Source organism: Pygocentrus nattereri, chromosome 17 (genome assembly GCF_015220715.1).
Source record: "Pygocentrus nattereri isolate fPygNat1 chromosome 17, fPygNat1.pri, whole genome shotgun sequence".
Lineage (NCBI taxonomy): Eukaryota > Metazoa > Chordata > Actinopteri > Characiformes > Serrasalmidae > Pygocentrus > Pygocentrus nattereri.
The window spans coordinates 16,452,241-16,478,486 of record NC_051227.1 but is presented as its reverse complement, the minus strand read 5'-3'; the positions used below and the strand labels follow the sequence as shown (position 1 = coordinate 16,478,486).

The window sequence follows — 26,246 nt, the reverse complement described above, 5'->3', positions numbered from 1 at the left end:
TCTACTGGTGGGCCCAAGGTTTCATCACACACTTCTATAACCTAAGAATAGCTTGGCCAGATTGCATTGAAGTCCCTGTTGTCACATCTGCCACCTGCCATTCTCCTCCCCACCACAGGAGGTCACCGTCTCCCGAATACTAGGCATTTCTTGATCCTTTGACCTCGTTAGTCTGCCATCTTGTGTATATATACCCTGCGTTTGCAGGAGCTCATTGCGAAGTCTTGTTTGGTTTTTCCACAATTCTGAGTGTTTATGATTTGGTTTTCTGGTGTTTTGACCTTGCCTTTTGGCTTGTTTTTGGCTACTCTTGGATTTGCCCTCTTTGGATTTGTCTGCTTTCTGTGGCCTGCTTTTTTTGGATTTCTGACCCCCTGCTTGTTATTACCTACCTTGCATCAGGAATTAAACTTGCACTTGACTTCTGCCCCTCGTGTGAAGCAGTTTGTGACACCTGTAGTTACTGTACAATAAGCTTCAGTATGTAATAAGACTGGGATGTTAAGGGGATTCTGGTTCTTACTTCATCACTACACTCGGTGGTCAGTGTGAGCATCAGTACAGCAAAAAGAAGTCAGAATTGTTCACAGTGGTGTTGATAGGAACCAGACGTCTGAAGAGTTTTAATGCCTCTGAAAAAAAGCTACATCACAAAAACTAATAAGAAGGTTACCAATATGCCACCTAATGTCTGAGACATTACTGTATGGTAGAAAATGCTTTAGCCTAAATCTATTTTTTTAAATCCATTCATGGCAGAGATATAATTTGCAGAGTGTTATAATGTAAATTAGCACACAAAGAAAACTTATTAACCACTGTTTTACCATCATAAACAGTACATATCGCTATTGTCGGTGTCACGATTGGCCCCTCCCAGTCCTGTCCATGTGCTCATGTTGTGTTTCTTCCCAGTCGTTCATGTGCTTCCTTGTTTTGAGTTCTTTGTCATGCCCCCTTGTTTTCTTGACTCTGCCCCTGATAGTAGCCACATGTTTTCCTCCTGTGCCTTGTTAGCCATCATTATCCTTGTTGTACATAAGTCCTGTGTTTCCCCCTGTGTGGTTGCTGGTCTTTGTATTGTATTTATTGGTTGAAGTATTCTTGTGTGGTGTTTTGTTTATTTTGGGTTCCATTGTTTGTTTATCCTGTGTTTTCTTCTTTATGTCTGTCCCTCCTGCTCTCTGTGTTGGCTCTCTGACCCAGGATTGTCTCAACCCTGATTATGGATTGCCCTTAATAAATCTCGCTTTTCTCCGCATACACGTTCATCTCATCATCGCTTCCCACCGTTACAGTCAGAAGAAAACCGATCTCCATTTTTGTTGTTTTTCAGTTTTTGACATAATTTGAAAACGCCTGTTGATCTTTACATTGTATGTAAATTTCATGATGAATAGACTAAAAGAAACAACCCAGAATGACTTTGAAAAAGTCTGGTCCCTCTTTAGGTATTTGCAGCTCAAATCTGCCTTGCTGTCTTATGGAGCATCCCTGGGCTCTAAGTTACAGCTACATCCAATGCTTGGAGTGGTTATTCCTAGTTAAAAGGCTGGTTCGGCTTCCAGTATTTATATCTTCCTACTTAGGGCTTCTTACACACCTCTTGGGGTAGGTCCAGTCTGGCCTAAAGATCCTAAATTGGAGGAGGAAAAGTTTTTACAGACCATGCTTGGGAAACCATCTATTTATACACACTCTAGAAGAGTGTGCATGGACCATGAACATTCTAAAAGAGTGTGAATGGACAAAGAACTTTTTAGAAGAGTGTGAATGGACTGAGAACTTTCTAGAAGATTGTGAATGGTTAGAACATTGTAAAGCAGTATGAACAGTTTTTTACAGACTGTGCTTGGGAAGCCATTTATTTATCTTCAAAAAACCAGTAAGACGATCTCATATGCATCTTACTCTGTCTTCACTCTGTAATTTATGTTCCTCTTGGGAGCCTGGCACTTTTCTGCATTACTTTTGGTTTTGTTCTAAGGTCCTTCATTTCTGGCATCAGGTTGCCATCGATCTTACAGTCCTACTGGACCATGATGTTCCATGCTCAGCGTCTATTTTTCTTTTGAAAGATTTTTCTTCTCTTAATATTTCAGTTCAGCAGAAATGACTGTTGCTCTGTACTTTGACAGCTGCAAAGAAACTGTTGGTCAATCGATGGAGTCCTCCTCACTCCCTCTCAAGCCAGCAATGGATTTTGTCTGCGCTTGATATTATTTCCTTGGAGCTTTCAGTTGCTCGTGTACATGGTGCTCAGTCACGAACTATTAAGGCTTGGAAGACCGTGCTCCAATCAGTGGGATGTTTAATAGGCCCTTGCTAGTTATCTATTTGTTTTTGTATTTTAGGAGGAGTCTTGTTATTTAACCCCCACATACACTCACCAGCCACTTTATTAGGTACTAAAACTGCTAGTAAAAGGTTGGATCCCCTTTTGCCTTCAGAACTGTCTTAATTCTTTGTGTCATACTTTCAACAAGGTGTTGGAAACATTCCTCAGAGATTTTGGTTGGTTATTTGAGTAACTGCTGCCTTTCTATCATCTGGAACCAGTCTGCCCATTCTCCTCTGACCTCTCACATCAACAAGGCATTTTCGTCCACACAACTGACCGCTCACTGGATATTTCCTCTTTTTCTGACCGTTCTCTGTGAACCCTAGAGATGGTTGTGTGTGAAAATCCCAGTAGATCAGCAGTTTCTGAAATACTCAGACCAGCCCGTCTGGCACCAACAACCACGCCACGTTCAAAGTCACTTAAATCACCTTTCTTCCCCATTCTGATGCCCGGTCTGCACTTCAGCAAGTTGTCTTGACCACCTCTACACGCCTAAATGCATTGAGTTGCAGCCAAGCAACTGAACTGTACCTAATAAAGTGGCCGGTGAGTGTAATGTGGGCCAAATGAGCATTTTTAATATGGGCCTCTTTTTTAAATGTACTGTCCGAAACACATCTGGAAGGGGGAGGTGGAGAGGGAAAGGGGATGTTATGTGTTCTTATGTTATACATATGCCAACATGTAAATTAAAAACAATAAAACAATTGTTCACAAAAAAGACTGACTTCCATTAAAAGTAAAGTAGGTTTTTTTCTTCTCCTGTAAAGGGACCATTTTGGAGATGCGAGGTTTTGTTCAGACAGCAGTGATATGCATGTTTCTCTACTTTTTTACATCAAACTACTCTGAATGACTGTTTACATTTAATTACGCAGCAGTTTTGATCGATTCCCTTTTAAGAGAAAAGAGCTGAAGAGACTATATTGAAAAGGGTGAGTGAATAAAACTTGACTTAAATTCAACTCACATTAAATCCCTCCTGAACACAGATCCCCGGCCTTCAGAAGCATGATCGAACTTCTAAAATATCCTGCAAAGCTTTTTAATACTCAGCGCTCCTGACCTGAATTAATGAAAATAGAACTTTGTTTCACGGTCAAATATGCAAAGGCAAAATCTCATAAGCATGAATGCCTTCCAGTGACTACTATAAGTTATTTAGTAATCACTATGGAACTAATCTAATCTGTAAGTTATGTAATTATCAGAGGGAAGAATGGGAATCTGGACCCACTGACGACTTCTGAGTTTAAAGTTTATAAGAGAAATTTATCTATTTACTGTAAACTTTATAAAATTTTACTGGGTGCTCAATTAAAGCTGTACTATGTAAGATTTTCTTTGTGAAAACCAAAAGAAGTAGCTTTACTGAGTAAGGAAAGGCAAAAATATGGTATTCATGCCCTACTGCGATTTGCCTTGTGAAGCCAGAAACTATCATTTAAATGCCAGAGACATTGGGTCGAGTTTTTTGGTCCATGTCATATGACTTTATGTATTAATTTCACACAAACAGGCTGAAAAAGATGTTTGTGTTTCAAATGCAAACTCAACATTATTGCTGATAAAGATATGATGAGAACAGTGGACAATTCACTCACATCCTCAGAAGACACGCCCTTCACCAAGTTTTGACTGAGTTCTCTCTGAATTCTCTTTAAATCATCACATTCATTCACTTGGGGAAGGAGTCTGAAGCTCAGCCCATGCTACAAAATGTTCTATTGCATGTTGCAATCTCCACCAGAGAGCTCTCCAAATCCCCAACACTTACACAGAGTAGCTTTAAAGCAGTTATGCAGTTATACAAGCATGTCTGCAACGTAGCACAGTGTACCTCTGTCTAAATCACATGTGTCAGGCTCCAGTCCTCGTGGGCCAAAGCACTGCAGATTTCAGTATGCTACCTCATTAAACACACCTGATTTAGCTTCTCAGCTAATTAGCAAGGCCTTCATGAACTGAATCCAGAGCATTAGATGAGGGTAAACGCTAATCTCTGAAGCACTGACATGCCTGAGAGTGCTAAAAGTGTAGAACATTGTGAATACGGAACACCATCCTAGAACAGTGTGAATGGATTAAGAACTTTCTAGAAGAGTGTGAAAGGACTGAGAACTTTCTAGAAGAGTGTGAATGGACCGAGAACTTTCTAGAAGAGTGTGAATGGACCGAGAATGTTCTAGAAGAATGTGAATGGACCTAGAAATTTCTAGAAAAGTGTGAATGGACTGAGAACTTTCTGAATGGACTGAAAACTTCCTAGAAGAGTGTGAATGGATTGAGAATTTTCTAGAAGAGTGTGAATGGGCAGAACATTGTAAAGCAGTGTAAATATGGAAGAACATTCTTGAACACTGTGAAAGGGGAGAACACTAGAACACTGTGATTGGAATGAAAACTTTCTAGAATAGTATGGATGAGGGAGGACATTCTAGAATCAAGTAAATGAAGAACAGATTTACGTCTGATTTAGCTTATCAGCTAGTGAACAAGACGTGAATCCAGGGCGTTAGATGAGGTTAAACGTTAATCTCTGCAACACTTTGGCCTGGAAGGTCCCCAGTTTGACATGCTTCATCTAAAGCATCATTGAACCACCCCTACACTCCTCTAGCTAAAAGAAGAGGGAATTCACTCACAGCGACGTAAAGGGCAGCGTAGACGCTGAGTGCGGCTTCTTTGGAGGGGAAGGATTTGCGGGCATGCAGGATGTCATCACCGTTCCCCGTGCATGCTTCCTGTTGGCTGATGAAGCGAACCCCATTCTGGCATCCCAGAGCCGTGTAGTTGGGCTTACAGACAGTCAGGAAATAAGGGGACAGATTCCCCGTCACCACCTGACCCGCATTTACAAAGATGTCAGTGGCAAAGAGGCCAAACGCATACACACCTGCCAACACAGAGAGAAGAAGAAGAGATTAGTGAAGAGTCACGTCAAATTTAAATATTATAACAATATCATGAATAATTATGAACTGTAACAATGCACATGTCAAATCATCTACTGTGAAAAGAGGAGAACTTTCTAGAAAAGTATGATCAGGGAAAACATTCTAGGATAACGTGAACAAGGAAGTACATGAAAGAACATTCTACACTGTTAAAGATGGATCTTCAAGGGTCCTGTACTAACACAAATGGTTGTATATAGAACCATGAACACTCATAGAACCCTTTAATCGTTTAAGCGTTTTTTGCATCATGAAAGAGTTCATCAGACTCATGGAGAATGTGCTGTAGATGGTTCTATATAGAACCTTTTTGGAAAGGGTTCTGTCACACCTCGGACGGATTCCAGAACAGAAACGGGCTACATTTTCCAGAATCCTTTGGGAGATCATGTGATCTCTCAGCTTCCTCTGGATTCGGATTCAGACTGACTACACTACCTAGAATATTACTGGGGATCACGTGACTTCTGACACTTGGTTGCAAACCTATCAGTGTTCACACTCCCCAGAATTATTGAGAGGAATCACCTGTGCTCATATCTCACATGTCTCTTACTAGATAGTATATAAGCCTGGGCTTCAGTGGTAGTCAGCGCGAGGTATTGTTTCTTTGTAGATTTGCTGAGCGTTTATTCTGATTGTTATTGTTGTTTATCTGACCTTTGCCTGTTTATCTCTCTTTGATTTTGCTTGCCCCTTTTGTACTGTCGCCTTGGACTTTTTGACCTGTGTTTTGGAACCTGTGCCTGTCTTTTGACCACGTCTTCTGCCTAACCCTTTTGTTTAGTCTGCTCGTTGTTATGATCACTATTGTGATCTACTTCCGCCTCCTGGTTTTGACCCATGCTTGGTACTTGACTATGTGAAGGCCTTACAATGATAAAACCAGTCTTTTTTCCTTTTATCCACACACATCTGGATTCTGCTGAATGATTACAGGTTCTCTATATCACTAAAAGGGTTTGACTATTGTTACGAGCCATTCGACCTTTTTTGGTACTATGTGGAACCCTTTTGCCTAGAGTGAACACCGTGATTGGGAAGACAACTTTCTAGAACAGTGTGGATGAGGAAGGACATTCTAGAACCATGTGAATGGTGGGAGAACAGTCTAGAACAGTGTGAACGTGGAAGAACACTACAAGGACACTTATTATAATAGTATAAATGAGAGTGAATATAGTAGAAAAACAATGAAAATGAGGGACAATCTAGAACAGTGTGAATGGGAATCAGACACTGCAAATGGGGAGATCATTCTAGAACAGCATTTGTGGGAGAGAGCCTTTTAGAACAGTTTACAACGAGGGAAAATATTCTAGAACAATATGAATGAGAGAGAGCATCCTAGAACATCGCATATACATCGATCAGGCATAACATTATGACCACCTCCTAGATTCTACACTCATTGTCCATTTTATCTCTAGATGCACTTTGTAGTTCTACAATTACAGACTGTAGTCCATCTGTTTCTCTGCATACTTTGTTCACCACCTTTTGCCCTCTACTTCAGTGGTGAAGACCCCCATAGACCCTCACAGAGCAGGTAATATTTGAGTGGTGGATCATTCTCAGCACTGCAGTAACACTTAAAATGACCTTTCCTACCAGTAACCTGGCAACCTGTATCAGCAATAAATTAGCTAAGTTTAGCTAACCTTAGCTCAAACTCAGTACTTACCTGTCTAGGAGAATATCAGCAAACTCAGCATCCATCTTAAACTCCTTCTAAGCTGTTCCCATCTTTTCAAAAGCATCAGCAATATTTCTGTTATTTTCATGTTATTTCATCTCTGGTCATGGAGGTTTTTAGAATGATGCCGAGGCTGTCTTTGCCTGCCAAGTAGTTTCACATCTGGCAACCCATGGTGTCAAACGGTACTGGAAAATGGGCAGTGGGTGGGATCACAGACCAAAACACAAACCGGATCTGCTCCAGAATGGAAATCTCAAAGAAGACCATACTGGCTGAAGCACTGTTGTCAGAGAAGCCAGTATTTCAACTTGTTTCAAGCATATTTCCTTAATCTCTGATGAAATATTGTGGTAATTTTATAATTTACCACAGTAAATGTATTACATATGGTTCCTTTAAACTTATAGTTTCATTTTCATCATTACACCAGTGAGTTTAACTCTTTCACAGCATCCATAAAGTAAAAGTTTTAAAGTACGATTTACAAAACTGGAAACAACCTAGATTTTCATTGTAAACAAGCAAGCAAGTCACTATTTATAAGTGTTTTTATGGTGTTTAATTTTTTATTGTGCCATTTGAACAGGATCATTTATTATGAAGAAAGTTGCAGTTGTGGAGTGCAATTTTGTGGAGTGGTGCAAAATGATTTAAGAACATTTCACACAAAAAGTTAGTTCATTATTTAAAAATATCAGGGCTCTGCAAAAAGAGGCAGGAGGCACATCACTATTATAGTGAATGTGTGCATGTGTACGAGTCATGCACTGGGTACTGTAAAAATTAAGCAGATTAAACAAAAACGTAAAAAAATCAATGTCATTTTACTTACGACTTATTGCTTTGAACATAATACAGTGCTTAAGCACATAAGCCATTGCACTAAACCATAACTCTATTTAAAATAACCTGGTAGAAACAATCTCAAGGGGGAACGCCATTGATTTTGCTAAATGAATTAATCATTTAATGCTTTAGGTATAAACAAAATCATGGTGTGAGTGAGTGTGAAATGCGCCGTTCTTGAGAAATTTACAGTTAGACTTGTTCACCATTGTAGTTCTAGGAACCAGACTTCGTTATGTCTGCACTACAGATATCACAGTTTTATCTGCTATCCAGAATGACCAGTGAACTTACACGTGTCTTGTTTTACGTCATGCTAATAATAGTAAAATAGTGCTAAATAAAAAAAAATGTTTTCTTTTAGTACTGTTTTTCCTTACAATGACCTGGATATACCTCTCCGCCCTGGATGCCTTTTGGGGAACAGTCTGACTGCAGAGCCACAGTTTTACACACTCCCAGTTTCTGGACATTTGTGATCGTTAGCCATCGTGCGTCCAGCCATTAGCTGGTAGCTTACAGACTGTCTAAAGTTGGCCACGCAATAAAATAACTATCCGCCTCGCTATCCTACCTCTTAAACCGGTAAGCAGAGTAGCAACTAGTTTGTTATTGACACCACCAGTTTCCACTCATCCTGGGCTGCTCAGTGTCGGCGCCGGTGGGTCTTCTTCAAACCGCTGCAACTCATGTGTGTGCTCTGCTTCAAATTGATATGGATCTACGATATTTTAGAAACAGACCTCCTCAAATTCCTCCACATACTCTGCCATCTTATAGATAAGAAAACTGTAAAAATCAACTGTAAACAAAAGCTGCTTTAGCCATGTTGATTGGCTGTAGCCACAGGCTAATAACCACAAAAGCACCTTAGCTCAAGCGCATTGATCTCAGTTGAGAATGCTGTTTTGACAGGAAACACGGAGCTAAACCTGGAGTAACCGTTTATATTAATAATTTGATTTAGGCCAAAATATTATAACAAAACTATCGCAAAGCAATGTCTCAGGTATCAAGTCATGCATTCAACCACTTTGTGTACTAACTTAATGTCTCTAAAAGCTACTTCCCACTAAGTGCTTAAAACGTCTGGGTCCTAGTGAGGGGTGCGGGAAAAAATCGATTGTTAGATGTATCGCAATGCGGACGTGAACGATTCTGAATCGATTCACAAATGTCAAAAATCAATTTTCAAAATTTTAATTTATAGCGTAAAGTTGAGGGAACGCAAAAGGCAGAACCTGGAAGTGCGGCAGTGCAGCGCCCGGACACGCTGTGAGGCGCACATAACAAAAACACTACTGGATGAGCGAGAAATCCGACGAGCTCCCTCTGCATTAAAGCCAGGTTAGATCAGGAAGAGACATTTTGTCCTTTCAACAAAAATCAAACCACATTGGGAGCCACAACATGTATGTCCAGTATGGCTCAGTATGTGTTGATGTCCTAGTATAAGTTAGGTTAAAAATATAAACAAAAACACGGACTTACTTCACTCTACTTTAAGCTGTAGCTCAGCTAGAGCCACTTTCCTCCCGTCTCTGCCTGAAAACTTTTCCTCTAAAGTCGAGCAGCTTATTGTAAAATGTCTCTCAATGTTCGGCTGTTTTACGAAGCTGAAGTCGCTTCTTGAAGTCGCTCCAGCTTCTTGTTTGAATTTTCCCGTTCCACCTTAAATTCTCACTGAGGCGCTGAATGTAAATGCGGCACCATTTAAGGTGGAACGGGAAAATTTGAAAGCGAAGCTGACATCATCGTGTTTGAGTCTCTCATTGCAGATTTAAACCAGCCAGGAAACCAACTGTGCTGCTTATGAATGCAAATAACGCATCATTGCAAGGTGACCTGCAGTCTGAGTCTCAGTTGTTGTGAAACGGGGCTTTCACGCTGTGTTGCACACATCCCGTTTCGAAGGTATTTTACTGACAAAGTGATCCCCCCCCACTCTCTACAATGAGACCAAAACATAAGTTATAAAATCACTAAAGAAAATGGGCAGGACGGCTGTAACGTGCTGTGTGGACGTCCACCGCCACTGGGTCTTATTTCACCCCAACAGCGCATTTTATCGCAGATGAGCGGCAGCAGCGTCTCATGTGCTCCAAACAAGAGCAGTGAATAAAAGCCTTCTAGTTCACTTGCCACATCACTTCCATTTGATTAATTAATATAAGATACTGGAAGTAAATTCATTGTAGATCATTACAAATACTTTGCTTTAAAACTTCCAAGTCCTGAAACAGTAGGAAAATAGAAATCCTGTACAGATAAAAAAAGATGCATCAAGATGCATCGACAATCATTTTATAATCGCATCGCAGCCCTTTAAATCATAATCGAATTGAATCGTGAGGTGCCTAAAGATTCCCACCCCTAGTCCTAGTAGAGTTATAATGGTGAATGTTTTTTGACTAAAAAGGTGCATTTCACACCGAAGCACTCTGAATGACTCTGTTCACATCTAAACCATTGAATAATTAAGCAATTTTCCAGAATTGGCAGAGCTCCCCTTTAACAACATGTACTGTGAAATAAAAGCTTCTATTTAAGGCCTAAGCTAGTTTTTTGCATTCTGTACTAAGTTCTGTATTCAAATGTTTTCTGAATGTCTTATTTATTAGACTTTTAGTAAAAGATCTTCAGTTTTTGGTTGATGGAGGACATCCTCAGTTGGGAACAGCCTAACAGCACATTCTAATTTACCTGACTCTATGTATTTAACTCGACAGGACAGGTTTTTATTCTATGTCGGTGAGAATTCTGAGCTGAACACAAAGAGAAGAAGTGCTAAAAAATGAAAACAAAGAATTCTCCAGGCTCCCAGCTACATCGTCTCTCAAACATTATAAATTCCCACACCTTGCAATGTGCTTCTGTTCAGACGAGGCCGCAGTACATCATCTCTCAGTATTGCAGTGTGAACTGTGGGGCTTTGCAATAAGACTGCAATGCCAGGGTAAAAGTGTTAGGCTTTGTCGCAATGGATCTCTATGTTCTCTGAGCTTGGGTGTAGGGTTCAGTGGAGCATTAGACTAGATTAGACTGAGCATTACCAGGAGACAGTAGTAACATTGCTCTCCTGCCTCCTCTAATGTTTATACATTCATTCTGCTCTGAAGGAGTCCATTTTTAGCCAGGAATGTAATGTGGTGTAACACAGAACCTCTGAAATGTTCCCCACGGCGACAAGGCAGCCACTAACACACACAATCATCTTTGAAACCATGACCAAAATGCAATTTGTCATAAAACAGAAAGAGATAATACGATCAGAATACGCAACAGAATAACCCCGATCTCACTGCGTAGTCTTTTCCGCAGGGTGATCATTCTGACATGATTTGTAAATGCCTTAATAATTCCTTAATTAACAGAAGAATGTTTTCCAAAAGCAATGGCTTCCGAATGGAATCGCAAGAGCTTTTCATGCTTGAGACCCCCCGCGGCAACTGAGTGTCGTACCCCGTGTCTTATTATCCTTCGCTTCACTGTGTGCAGAAGCAGAAGGAAATAATAAATAAATAACTAAGAAGACGGCCTCATGACACACGCTTAAGGGCCTTCGACCTCCCTTGGATGAGGACCGGCATGTTGAGTTTGCCTGAGAGTGTAGTTCAATGTGAAGAAAGGCTCCCTTTCCTTTACTGATGGAATTCATTCCAGTAATATGTCCATCATGATAGATAGTGAGTGTTAGAGCTTTAACTGGGTCTGGAATTGTGGCCTCAAATTTTGGCGGCAAAACTGTGTTTGATCCCAGCTGTACTCTGACAAAATTCTATATAAACCAAAAAATAAACCAAAAAAATTCAGTCTGAACCTGAGTGTGACCCAACACAATTCTGTCTGAAATCAACTGTAACCCAACAAAATTCTGTCTGAACCAACTGTAGCTGACAAAATTCAGTCTGAACCAACTGTAGCTGACAAAATTCAGTCTGAACTCGACTGTAGCTGACAAAATTCAGTCTGAACCAACTGTAGCTGACAAAATTCAGTCTGAACTCGACTGTAGCTGACAAAATTCAGTCTGAATTTGACTGTAGCTGACAATTCAGTCTGAACTCGACTGTAGCTGACAAAATTCAGTCTGAACTCGACTGTAGCTGACAAAATTCAGTCTGAACCAACTGTAGCTGACAAAATTCTGTCTGAACTCAACTGTAACCCAACAAAATTCTGTCTGAACCAACTGTAGCTGACAAAATTCTGTCTGAACTCGACTGTAGCTGACAAAATTCAGTCTGAACCAACTGTAGCTGACAAAATTCAGTCTGAACTCGACTGTAGCTGACAAAATTCAGTCTGAACTCGACTGTAGCTGACAAAATTCTGTCTGAACTAACTGTAGCTGACAAAATTCAGTCTGAACCAACTGTAGCTGACAAAATTCTGTCTGAACTCAACTGTAACCCAACACAATTCTGTCTGAAATCAACTGTAACCCAACAAAATTCAGTCTGAACCAACTGTAGCTGACAAAATTCTATCTGAACTCAACTGTAACCCAACACAATTCTGTCTGAAATCAACTGTAACCCAACAAAATTCTGTCTGAACCAACTGTAGCTGACAAAATTCAATCTGAACTCGACTGTAGCTGACAAAATTCTGTCTGAAATCAACTGTAACCCAACAAAATTCTGTCTGAACCAACTGTAGCTGACAAAATTCAGTCTAAACTCGAATGTAGCTGACAAAATTCTGACTGAACCAACTGTAGCTGACAAAATTCTGTCTGAAACTAACTGTAGCTGACAAACTCGACTGTAGTTGACAAAATTCAGTCTGAACTCGACTGTAGTTGACAAAATTCAGTCTGAACTCGACTGTAGCTGACAAAATTCAGACTGAACTCGACTGTAGCTGACAAAATTCTGTCTGAACTAACTGTAGCTGACAAAATTCAGTCTGAACCAACTGTAGCTGACAAAATTCTATCTGAACTCAACTGTAACCCAACACAATTCTGTCTGAAATCAACTGTAACCCAACAAAATTCTGTCTGAACCAACTGTAGCTGACAAAATTCAATCTGAACTCAACTGTAGCTGACAAAATTCTGTCTGAAATCAACTGTAACCCAACAAAATTCTGTCTGAACCAACTGTAGCTGACAAAATTCAGTCTAAACTCGAATGTAGCTGACAAAATTCTGACTGAACCAACTGTAGCTGACAAAATTCTGTCTGAAACTAACTGTAGCTGACAAACTTGACTGTAGTTGACAAAATTCAGTCTGAACTCGACTGTAGCTGACAAAATTCAGTCAGAACTCGACTGTAGCTGACAAAATTCAGTCTGAACTCGACTGTAGCTGACAAAATTCTGTCTGAACTCGACTGTAGCTGACAAAATTCAGTCTGAAACTAACTGTAGCTGACAAACTCGACTGTAGTTGACAATTTCTGTCTGAACAGACTGTAGTTGACAAAATTCAGTCTGAACCTGACCATAGGCCGGATCCATGCATAACCCAACAAAAATGTCAAATTCTACCCAGACTGCAAAAAAGAGTAGCCTGATCAAATGTTGTGTAAACCGACCGCAGCCTGGCAAAAGTCTGCCTGAACCTGACTGTAGCTCATTCCATCTGAATTCAACTATAACTCAACAAAAATCTGTTTAAATTTTGCCTAAAGAGCAAACTGATAAAATTCTGTCTGAACTTCACTGTAGCCTGACAACCTGACTGTAAACTGATAACATTCTGAGTCCGAATGAAGCCAACAAAATTCTATTTGAGCCCAACTGCAGCTCAAAAAACATTCTGTCTGAATCTGCCGGCAACCCAACAAAATCCTTTTTAAAATCTGCCCCAACTGCAAACTGGCAAAATTGTTTCTAAACCCAGCTGTAGTTGCAACTCAAACTTCACCATTTTAGATTGAATAAAACACCAATTTCTAATGGTACTGCCAGGGATATCCACTGTCAGACCGCTGATAAACAATATAAAAAAATCAATCACTGCTTTGCAAAATTAATTTCATTTAATTTATTTTTTAACATCTGTATCCCAAATGCTTTAATAAAAAAAAATAATAATAATAACAAAAATGACATCATGCCTTGTTTTCATGCTGGCTTCATGGAACTCAATGGATTTCACTCCCATAATAAATTAATTAGGCAGTAAAAACCTGGATAAAGGCGACGAGTCTAATTTAGCTAACAGGAAAACTAAGGAAGATGCAGCTCACTGGTTTAATATAATCTAAGCGGTAAGATATTGGCTATTTCAACTGCTTGACATGGCAACAGCTAGGATTAATCAATTTAAAACATCTACTCTTGAGACATGGAAACATATTTGTTGTGATGTGACAAAAAATTGGAACTAATGCTATGATGTACATTTTATAGGCTAACATTCTTTTCTCTCTCTTTTTTTTGAAATGTCACCCTTTGCATTAAATCTTATTTAGTAAATAGTATAAAAATATGTACAGAAAACAGGGATGGATGGACCGGTGGGACGGGGAGGGATGGGGTGAGTAAGGGGATTGTTTTTTCGATTTCCTGCAGTTCTGTAATGTTGTGATAAAATGCTGCTTGATTAACAGGAAACAAATAAAAAAATGATCACAATAAAAAGCAGGGAGGAAAAACAAGGTTAAAATCTGTAAAAGGTAGCAGATCATGAGAAACCTGAAACTTTGCACTAACCCAGGACATATTGGGGAAATGTCCGAACCCCAAAAAGCTCAGAATAAATATTTGGGTCCCTTCAGGTTTCACGCTGTAGTTGGTATGTATGCATGTGTGTGGAGACATACCAAGGAAGCGAAAGGTCCTCCGCACCAGAGGGTTAAGGTAACAGCAGTCCCCCATCACTATGATCTTCTCTCTGTTATCCAGATCCTCCGAGATGTACTGCAGCAGGAACAGCACAGACTCTGTGGCTGTGATCTACAGGCAGCAAGACCAAAAGAGGAAAAGCTCAGGCTCTGGTAACACTGTCCAAATATCTTTAGACCCGTCACGATCACTCCAATTAAATAAATCAAATAAAATATATCTAATATTTCTCATTATGACTGCATTATGAGTCATAATAATGAACATTATGAATAGTGTTAGATTATTTAACTTATTTCTAGACTTTTTTGACTTGTTTTAACTCAGTTTTTCCCTAAGAAAGTGTCTTGTTTCATTAGAAGATCATGTTCCTTGTTTTAAGCATTATATCTTGAAATTATTTTCATTATTTTGCAAAACAAGTAAACTAATCTGCCAACGGAATCAGACACTTTCACTGGATAAAATCACTCAAAACAAGTAAAAATGTACAGAAACAGGTGGAATAATCTCATAATGTTCTTACAACATAAGAATAATGAGAAATATACGATATATGACTACTTTTAAGATGGTGCCACTTGTTATGATAGTATTTTGCAGTGTATTGTTTGGCCTTTGTAAAAACTTAATATTAATTAATAATATTAATTAATAATAATTATAAAAATAATCAGCAGATTACATAAATGACAATGGCAGCCCTGTGCAGGTTAGGCTAGTTCTTTCTCTCTCTTTCAGCCCTTTTTTTACCTATTCTTATTTCTGTGTGAAAGAAAATATGAGAACATTTGAAACATTTGCATGTGGAACATTGGCCAAATGGGGGAAAGCTTAAAAAGAGCACAATAGAAATGATTAGGGGTCTGATTTCGAGCAGTCACATTGCTGAATCCCATAAGGGGTCTTAGCCTTGCTCTCCTAATTCAGAGTGGCTAACGGGGCTTTGACAGCTCGTGCTGTATAATGAGGCTGGGGCCACTTGTGAGAAGCCATCAGCTGGGCCCAGGCTTGAAAGGATGGAGTGCTAAGTACCAAGCATTGTATCACGGCCCACTAAACAGTGTATCCCTAATAGTTGTTCATAAACCCATGAATTCAAGCAATTATATTAGTACAAACTCACGATACGCTATAAATCAAGCACCTGAGTGAATTTTGTTCAAAATAAATCAATTCACATACTGGTGAACTGAACAGAGGACGTACTAGCACTGTGATGGTGTGAAAAAGCCATGTGAACTCATGCGCTAAATGTAACATCACAATGCACTCCTCACTTCCACGGCTCTGACGCATCAGCATTCACACTGCCGAGAGGAAAACGCTGCAGATGCTCTCTTTAACCTCACTTTTAGCCAACGTTTTGCAGCAAAACTGTTTGCTCGCAGCTCAGCTGTTAGCACTTTTTGTCTTCCATATTTAGCCACTTAGGAAAACAAGCTTAAAGGTGCAGTTCTGGTATAAAAAAAGCTACACAAATTTCTCTTTACCTCAAATTTAAACAATCAACCAAGACACGTTTGGTGCCTATCTGCTGCTTTAGCCTTAAACTGGAGCTACAAGACCAATTGAGCTAAAAAGAAATTGAAGCTCAGAGCAGGTTAATGAGCAGCCTTTCCACTTCCTATTTCCCCCATTATATCAAAAACAGGACTGCTAACAGCAGAGGGCACCATGAGGGAGTCCTAAATGAATGGCTACAAATGAAAGCTTAAAATAGTTTTCAATCACTCGCCTAGAATGTTTATTTAATTTTAGCATGTAGAACGATGTATTTCACTAAAAAACAAAGAAATCTAACCAATATATTTCCTTTATTCTACAGCAATCAGGTTTTGGGCAGCAGGAGGCGGGCTTTACTGCTACAGAATGATGATTGGTTGGAGAGCGGAGCAGCTCATTGGCTGTTTGCACTCACTGATGTCACGAATCTACATGAGGCCCCCTTTTAAATTCCTATAACTTTTTAGAGTTTAGAAGCTCTTAAAATATAACAGTGGTGGTAAAGTGTTTTATGCTGTTCTGTGTTCAGGAAATGATTTCATTCTTTTAGATTAAAAATGTTTAAGCATTTATAAACTATGATTTTGGTCAAATGCTCTACATCAACCCATTCATTTTGGACTCGCCTGGGAGCACCCTCTAGTGTTTGAGAACGGTTGCTTCACAGCAAAGAAATAATATCTTAACCAGCAAAAACTTCTTAAATTAAGTCAATAAACAAAATATTTCTATATTTTTCCATTGGCAAATGAATTTACTTGTTTCAAAAATAATGAAGATAATTTTGCTTATTTCAAGAAGCCTAAATGGGGATCAAAAAACATGAAAAAGCTACACATGTTGAATGTTTGCAGACAGGCCTGGGTCATCCTATGGGTTTTATGGACATATGTACAGGGGTCAAAGCTACTATGAGAAAATCTAAACAGCTGTTTTGACTAGTAGTGTCTTGTTGGTTACACAGTGAAAAATAGAAATAATTTGTTATTGTGTTAAACCCGAACATAATCCTGACACTTTCACATCTTTCCGAGATGCCCACTCCATTTTCTACTTTAATCACTGCTTAGCAACTGTTCCACTAACTGTTCTGCCATTACCTCAGGCAAGCTTTCAGTTTGCTTGTACAGTAAAAGCCAGCATTCCTTTGAATGTACTTGAATTTGAAGCTACACATTTTCAAAAGAAGGTGGATCTGTAGAAGCAGGAGACAGAGTAGAGAACATCTATTTCCAAAGCCAAGTATAAAAATGTCAGTCCAATTTCAAGTAAAAACTTTCATTGCCGTTGTCGATAGGGATCTGCAAAGTGCCATCAGAGGTAAGATATAAATAAAAAGGGCTCTTGTACTACGCATTGGCTAAGACGCTTGACAGTTTGGGTTTTTACATTTGCTGTTTCCTTCCTACCGATATTAATTGATGTAATGTATATTGGAATGAAAGTGTTGCTTCTGAAAATTTGATGCATGCTTTATAGAAAAATGTTGCACTGGTTGTTGTTTATGGTAACCTGTGCTCTGCACTGCACTTCTGAATAATCATCATGATGATCTCCATGGACAATCCACACCTCAACTGACCTACTCTGATCTTACTACACCTTCAATTCAGCAAATCTATACCTGCACATATACAGACATCTTTTACATCAGGGAGGATGGGGGGATGGGGAGTAACCTCACATTGCACGTTTCTGCAAATATTTTATTCTATCTTTTCATGGGATGACACTATAGAAATGAAACTTGGATATAACTTAAAGTAGTCAGTGTGCAGCTTGTATAGATTGATTGTCATTTGGAAAAAAAACAGCACACAGACATTAATGTCTAAATAGCTGGCAACTCAAGTGAGTCCACCTCACAGTGAACATTGTGCTCAATTGTGTTGTTGTCCCTCCCTGGCGTCATGTGACATGTGAGTTACAGGGTTCCTGGTGTGAATGGGGGGCAGGTCTGTTAAATTTGCTGTTTTGGGTACATTTCACTCATACTGGCAACTGGATATTCAACATGGCACCTCATGGCAAGGAACTCTCTGAGGATGTGAGAAATAGAATTGTTGCCCTCCACAAAGATGGCCTATAGCACCATGGCCAAGGTCATACAGCAGTTTTCCAGGACAGGTTCCACTCGGAACAGGCCTCACCAGGGTCGAACAAAGAAGTTGAGTCCATGTGTTCAGCATCATATCCAGAGGTTGGCTTCAAAAAATAGACACAAGTATTGCCAGCATTGCTGCAGATGTTGAAGAAGTGGGAGGTCAGCCTGTCAGTGCTCTGACCATACATTGCCCAATGCATCAACTTGGTCTGCATGGCTGTCGTCCCAGAAGGAAGCCTCTTCTGAAGCTGATGTACAAGAGTTTGCTGAAGACAAGCAGTCCAAGAACATGGATTACTGGAACCACGTCCTGTGGTCTGATGAGAACAAGACACTTGTTTGGCTCAGATGGTGTCCAGCATGTGTGGTGGCGCCCTGGTGAGGAGTACCAAGACAGCTGTCTCTTGCCTACAGTCAAGCATGGTGGTGGTAGCATCATGGTCTGGAGCTGCATGAGTTCTGCCGGCAATGGGGAGCTGCGGTTCATTGAGGGGAAACATGATTTCCAACATGTACTGTGACATTCTGAAGCAGAGCATGATCCCCTCCCTTCTGAAACTGTGCCGCATGGCAGTTTTCCAACACGATAACGATCCCGAACACACCTCCAAGATGACAACTTTACCTTGCTGAAGGTAAAGGCGATGGACTGGCCAAGTATGTCTGCAGACCTAAACCCAGTTGAGAAGGAGGAGGAGGAGCGCAAGGTGTCTAACATCCACCAGCTCTGTGATGTCATCATGGAGGAGTGGAAGAGGATTCCAGTAGCAACCTGTGCAGCTTTGGTGAATTTCATGCCCAAGAGGGTTCAGGCAGGGCTAGATAATAATGGTGGTCACACTAACTATTGACACCTTGAGTTCGATTTGGACATGTTCACTGTGAGGTGGACTCACTTCTGTTGCCAGCTATTTAGACATTGATGTCTGTGTGTTGAGTTCTTTTCAGAGGACAGTAAATCTGTACTGCTATACAAGCTGCACACTGTCTACTTTAAGTTATATCCAAGTTTCATTTGTATTGTGTCGTCCCATGAAAAGATATAATAAAATATTTGCAGAAATATGAGGGGTGTACGACTTTTGTGAGATACTACACACACACACACACACACACACACACACACACATATATATATATATATATATATATATATATATATATATATATATATTCTGTCTTCTCCATTACCTTCATCTTATTTATCTATCTAACTCATCATAACTCATCTAACAAATTGCATATGTAGAAATACATATTATAGCTTTTATTTCAGAACCTATATTACTGTTACAAAAACTGTACATCGTAAATGGAGCAATACTGGTGTATGAAATACTGTTTATATTTAGAGTCTAATGTGTATTTATTATAAATATATATATATTTATAATAAATACCCATTAGACTCTAAATATAAACGCACGGTGGCGAGGAGGGTCTGGGTTCAATTCCCCGGCCGGGCGGCCAGGGTCCTCTCTGTGTGGAGTTTGCATGTTCTCCCCGTGTCTGCGTGGGTTTCCTCCGGGTTCTCCGGTTTCCTCCCACAGTCCAAAAGACATGCAGTCAGGCCAATTAGACATGCTACATTGCCCCTAGGTGTGAGTGACTGTCTGTGTCTATCTGTCTGCCCTGCGATGGACTGGCGACCTGTCCAGGGTGTATCCTGCCTTTCGCCCGAAGACTGCTGGGATAGGCTCCAGCATCCCCCCGCGACCCTGACGGAGAAGCGGCTTAGACGATGGATGGATGGATAGATGGATGGATGGATGGATGGATGGATGGATGGATGGATATTGTATTTAAGCTTTATAAGGGGGCTATGCACCTAATATTTTCACTCACCTTCGCACTTGTGTAAATGTGACATTAAATGTGATTTGACAGAAATTAACTGACTATAAATGAACTCCTAAATGCACAACTTCACTTCATACACAAAAAAAGTTCTGATAAGAAATAAGCCAGAAATTATTTTAGTTATTTATTTATTTTTTAGCAAACCCTTTCTCTAATTTACAGAATGAGGAGGAGAAAAATAAGTGAGCATTTCATCTCATTTTCAGTGTTTTGCGTGTCACATAAATGTGATGCATAAACCATGTTTGTGTCCTTTAATGTAATTATTGTAAACTGAAGGGTGAATAATAAAATACAATTAAATCAAGTAAAATGTATGTGCGGCCCGACATCTAAAGGACAGTAATGCGTGAGCAGGCCCTGTCCTGTGTCCTGTGTGAACACACAGGAGCATTACTCACTGTTCACTAATAATAACACTCATGCCATCCTGCCCCATAAATGTCAAACACTGTAAGGCTCACAAAGGAGCCCTATCGCCATCGCCGGCACGCTAACATTTTCCAAACATATTTTCAACATTACTTTTCATAGCCATTTTTAACACAAGTAATGTGAGAGACAGTACAGCAGGCCTGCTGCGCACATGCTAGGGTCCATTGTCTTAAAGGGGAATTCCACCATTTTTTTAAAAATTCTTAATATTGCAATTATTATGATCAAACATCATCATTCAGTGTGGTTTCATGTGAAATTCTGATAGGAAAGACTCTTCTGAAGAGTCTAATGCCTCTAAAAGCTCCCTCACAGATAACACAAATAGCTAATCAGCCAATCACATGGCCACAACTCAATGCATGTAGGCATGTAGAGGTGGTCAAGACAACTTGCTGAAGTGCAGACCGAGCATCAGAATGGGGAAGAAAGATGGTTTAAGTGACTTTGAACGTGGCGTGGTTGTTGGTGCCAGACGGGCTGGTCTGAGTATTTCAGAAACTGCTGATCTACTGGGATTTTCACGCACAGCCATCTCTAGGGTTTACAGAGAATGGTCCAAAAAAGAGGAAATATCCAGTGCGCGGTCAGTTGTGTGGACGAAAATGCCTTGTTGATGTGAGAGGTCAGAGGGGAATGGGCAGACTGGTTCCAGATGATAGAAAGGCAACAGTAACTCAAATAACCAACCAAAATCTCTGAGGAACGTTTCCAACACCTTGTTGAAAGTATGACACCAAGAATTAAGGCAGTTCTGAAGGCAAAAGGGCGTCCAACCTTTTACTAGCAAGGTGTATCTAATAAAGTGGCCGGTGAGTGTATAGTGGAGAAGTAGATGCAGGGTGCTGTGGCACAAAGTATTTCATAAGATTCATCACTAATTGACCTTCATCAACATTATAAAACTCAGAAGACATGTGAAGGTTCACTGGTGGTTTTGTATAGTAAATAAAATGTCTGTATTTGTGTTGGAGACATGGTGACGCCTGGTTCCCATCACCACTGTACAATTTAAATCTGTAAGTTTCTCAACAATAAACTATTTCATATCAAATCTCAAAAATAATTTTTTTGTGATTTGATGTGATTTTTGGAAAATCGGTAGGCTTCTCCTTTAAACTCACAGCTTCGACACTCCTAAGCTAACTGTTAAAAGCTAAAAGAGCTTCTGTGCTCTTTTCTTTTAAATCAAACACTTTAACATATTGTATTAACATTTTTAATGTTTACTTTACAGTCCATATAGTCTGTAAATGGAAGCTGAAAAACCCCCGTTTTGTATTCATTGTTTTAGTGGTGTAACAAAAAACAGTGCATTTACATGTACCTGCCTAATAGTTTAGCTCCACCTATTTACATTGACGTTTTAAGGCGTGTTTCGTCCCGGACTGCCTTTTAAATAAGGCACTATGCAAAGCACCACTGAGATCATTTACTAGAGATGCACCGATACCTGATACTTTGAAATGCATTCTGATACTGATACCTGATCCTTTAGTATCGACTGATACCAAGTACAGACACTGATTCTAACTCTGTCTAATCTAACTCACCCATAAATCCTGATATTTATACAATTCCATTTAAAAAATATTTTATTTTGGTCAAATCCATGTTCGGTGTCACAAATAAAACACACTCATCTTGGCTAGATGGCATTTCCTTGTTGGGTTATATTTATTAGATGCTTAAGAAAAAAAATTGTTTATTTGTTGTATACATTTAGTATTTACTATTACATAATACATACAGGAGTAGGAGGATGTTTATCAACTTAAGCAAGTGTAAAATATCTTTATTGCGCAAAACAGTTAAAAACAGAGCTGAACAGTAAACAGATAAACCTGATAGTGTTTTACACATCAGCACACAGCACCTTCTCTGGCTAAAAAACGGAGCTGAATGTTGTTTCACATCCACATTTCTCAAGCCATTTGTCTCAGACGTGTGTCCTCTTCTCTGAGCGTCAGCTCAGTAAATATCACCTTTGTTCATGCTGTCAGTATCAGTGACTTTCAGTGTTTTTGCAGGCTTGGTTGAAGCCATGACACAGCTGATTGTTAGAAGCACACCTCAGGCAGGGCTAGTGGACAATCAGGCAGGGCTAGCAGGCTGCAATGCTAAGAGCTAAATCAAGACTAACGGCTCATTATGCAGAGAGTGTGTAGGTTCCTTCGACTCTCTCAGTAACATTAACTTAAAAAAAAGTCTGTAAGCAGCTCCAGCAGCACTGCTGTACCTGATCCACTCATACCAGCACAACATACACTGCAGTGCTGAGAATGATCCACCACCCTAATAATACCTGCCCTGTGAGGGTCCATAGGATCCTGACCACTGAAGAACAGGGTAAAAGGGGGTAACAAAGTATCAGAGAAACAGATGGACTACAGTCTGTAACTGTAGAACTACAAAGTGCAGCTATACAGTAAGTGGAGCTGATAAAATGGACAATGAGCAATGGTCATAATGTTATGCCTGATCGGTGTATCTAGTCAAAGGCATGGTAACAAAAACAGCCTGTTCAATACTAGGACATAAAGAGAGGTTGGAAAATGGTCATGTAATAATTAGCTATGACTGATTTAGCACACAAAACCTCAAAAACCTCTAAAAGGGCTTCAAAGGAAAAATAAAACAGAAGAAAAATGTAGGATACAAGACTTTTAAATGTTAAATGCCAAAGCACATTTGCATCCAACAGAAAGCCTGTGGACAACTGTGTCCTTATAATGATGAACACTATTCTTTTTTCAGGACCACTCAATCAGTACAGAACTCTATCCATAATTTATATGGATAGAATCTATGGATCCATAGTTTATATGGATATGGATTTATATGCCAAAGTCTAGAATCAATACAAAACCTTGTGCATCATTCACACGGCATCCAGTTTCTGGTCTGTGATATCGAAAGGTGCTCTGCAGACAGTGAAGTGTGGTCAGAACCTGCACAGACGTCACAAATATAAAAGAACCCTTTGGTTTCACTGGGGGAGGTCCGTTCATGTCAAGCTAACAGTGGCCCTGTGTTGTGGAAAAAGGTCAGGCTGCATGAGCAAAAGGACAAATCCATCTACACCTCAGCGGCAGATCTATTTAATCTCCAGATGCAGTATGTCAAAGGTAACATGGAAAAAAATATTGCTGTGACAGACGTACAGTTAGTGTGGATAAAAATGATCCATAAAGCATTTAATAAACAACAGATCGTTAAAATCGGTTGTATTACTGAAAAAAACAAGTCAGTTGGAGATGTTTTAGTGGGCATGTACAACATGCTCACTTACTCATAGTCGGTATTCAGTGGGATCTCATGGGTCCCTGCGTGAAAAACTTTAATTGGCTCCCCAATCAAAAAATAACTTCAGTGAATTAAAAATACAATGTAACTTAAACAGTAACTTGCTATTTTTATAGCTCAGCCCAGCTGCTGCTGCTCTGTAGGCCGATGGTTCATGTACAGTACTGTGCCTATAAGAGTCTATACAGAAGACTCAACAACTAAATATTGAATCAACATTTTCAGTGTCCGATGTATCCACTCTTTGCCTTTATTACAGCTCTATTCTGTCAAGGAGACTCACTTTCAGTTTTTCATAGAAATCTGCAGGCATATTTTTCCACAACTCCAAAGTCAAGTAGTAAAAGTGGGTTTAGCATTTCCTGCTTCTCACAGTCCAAGTAATCCCAAATGCATTCTGTGATGTTGAGATCTGGTGGCCAGGTTGATACATAAATACAGACAAAAGTATTGGGACACCTGCACATTACACCTACAGGAACTTTTATGAATCCCATTCTAAATCCATAGGCATTAATATGGAGTTGGTCCACCTTTGCATCTGTAACAGCTTCCACTCTTCTGGGAATCTTTCTACAAGATGTTGGAGAGTGCCTGTGGGAATTGTTACCCATTCATCCAGAATAGTATCTGTGAGGGCACTTACGTCGGACAAGAAGAGTTGGATGGGGTTGAAGTCAGGGCTCTTTGAGGGTGAGTCAAGTACTTCCACACCAAACTCACCCAGCCAGACCTTTATGGACCTTGCTTTGTGCACTGAGGCTCAGTCATGCTGGAACAGAAAAGAGCCTCCTCCATAACTGTTCCCACAAAGTTGGATTCATGCTGAAATGCCTTGGTCTGCTGAAGCATAAAGTTTTCCCTTCCCTGGGACTAAAGGTTCTAGACCAACCCCTGAAAAACAACCTCATATCATTATTATTATATGTATATATATATATATATATAATCCTCCACCAAACTTTACAGTTGGCATAATGCAGTCAGGCAGGGTAACATTCTCCTGGCATTCGCCAAACCCAGACAGTGCCACATTTGACAGTGCCACATTTAAAGCCATTGAGTTCATCAGTACAACCCATTCTACTGGCAGTGTTTGTCTATCGAGACCGAAAGGCTATGTGCTTAATTTAATCTACTGATGCAAGTGGATTTACATACAGCACTAACCTTTTTTCCTCAGAAGCATCTCCTGACAATGAATCACTTTTAATTAATGACTGTTTTGACTGTAGATTAAATAAATGAAGGAAGGTCTCTGACTTTTGCACAGTATTATATGTAATTCATATTGTCACTATTGATGAGTTATGGGTGTAAACCTATGTAAGCAGTGATATAAGGGGTCAGGAATAAGGGGGGCTTCAGTGTGATTGTCCTATCTGGCCTGTGGTTACATCTTTGTTGGTATTCAAAGTGTTTTGGCCATAAAAGACATCAAACATGACATCCCAGACTGCTTGTCCAAGAGCACAAATGGCTTCAGCAAACGACGTAAGAGCTTGTTCAACACGTCCTGCAAGCCTGACGCATTCGGGAAAGTTGCCAGTTGTGCAACATGTCAGCCTCATCACTCTTCATTGGAACCTTAAGGCCACAGCAAACACATTCATAGTCATTGGCCTCGCTGTAGCCGCTGGGACACGGGTGTCCTCATCCTGATGCAGAGACCCGGTCAGTCCGTCTCTGAGTCAACACTCAGGGATTAACATGGTATCAGTCAAGCAGTTTAAACACCTGAGACGGCTGCTGATAGCTGACCTTTACTGTTCACCAGAGCATGGACTAAATATCGAAGACTCTCTCTGCGCTCAGCTCTACGGGGAAAATATCCGACAAATAGCCAGTGAGTCTAATCTCTGGAGAGTTCACTTATATGGCCTTCACATCAAGGTGGTTCTCAGAATAGCTGAGCAAATGACTTGAGGTTTCCATACACATCGGTGTGCCTTTATTGATTCTGCAAGTCGGTAGCGTCTTGCTTAATTTTACCGATCAGAATTCTGTCTCAAGTGATGTAAGGATTGACTTCACATGTGTCCAGGTTTCAGCTCTCATGTAATGTTTGCTTTCAGTTGGTCCTGAAGAGTGGAAAGGTGTTTGAGAGAAATTCCACCAGGTTTTAACTTTCTGCATAATGACATCACTGAGATGTAAACACTCATTCAGAGTGGTTTGGTGTGAAATGCTCTGTTTCACTTACTGAGCCAGAATTGTTCACAGTGGTGGTGATAGGAACCAGACGTCCACCTCTAAAAGCTCCCACACAGAAAGTTGGAACGGTTATGAATATGTTAGGCCTCATTCACCAATATCTTCTAAGTTTTTTCAAAAATGCGTTCTTGAGAAAGGTCCTAAGAAAAAGTCGACGTCAGACTCATGATGTTT

The 26,246-nt window shown here is 40.0% G+C and overlaps 1 protein-coding gene across 1 annotated transcript in view; it reads right to left on the bottom strand.

Moving 5' to 3' along the window:
- The window catches only part of plppr5a (phospholipid phosphatase related 5a), a 61,684-nt gene that overhangs the window by 27,671 nt on the left and 7,767 nt on the right, over positions 1–26,246 (bottom strand). The window contains exons 2-3 of the mRNA XM_017721177.2: positions 14,626–14,758; positions 4,990–5,240 (exon numbers count right to left, since the gene is read on the bottom strand). Of these exons, the coding sequence (XP_017576666.1) occupies positions 4,990–5,240; positions 14,626–14,758 (384 nt within the window). The remainder of the gene's footprint in view (positions 1–4,989; positions 5,241–14,625; positions 14,759–26,246) is intronic.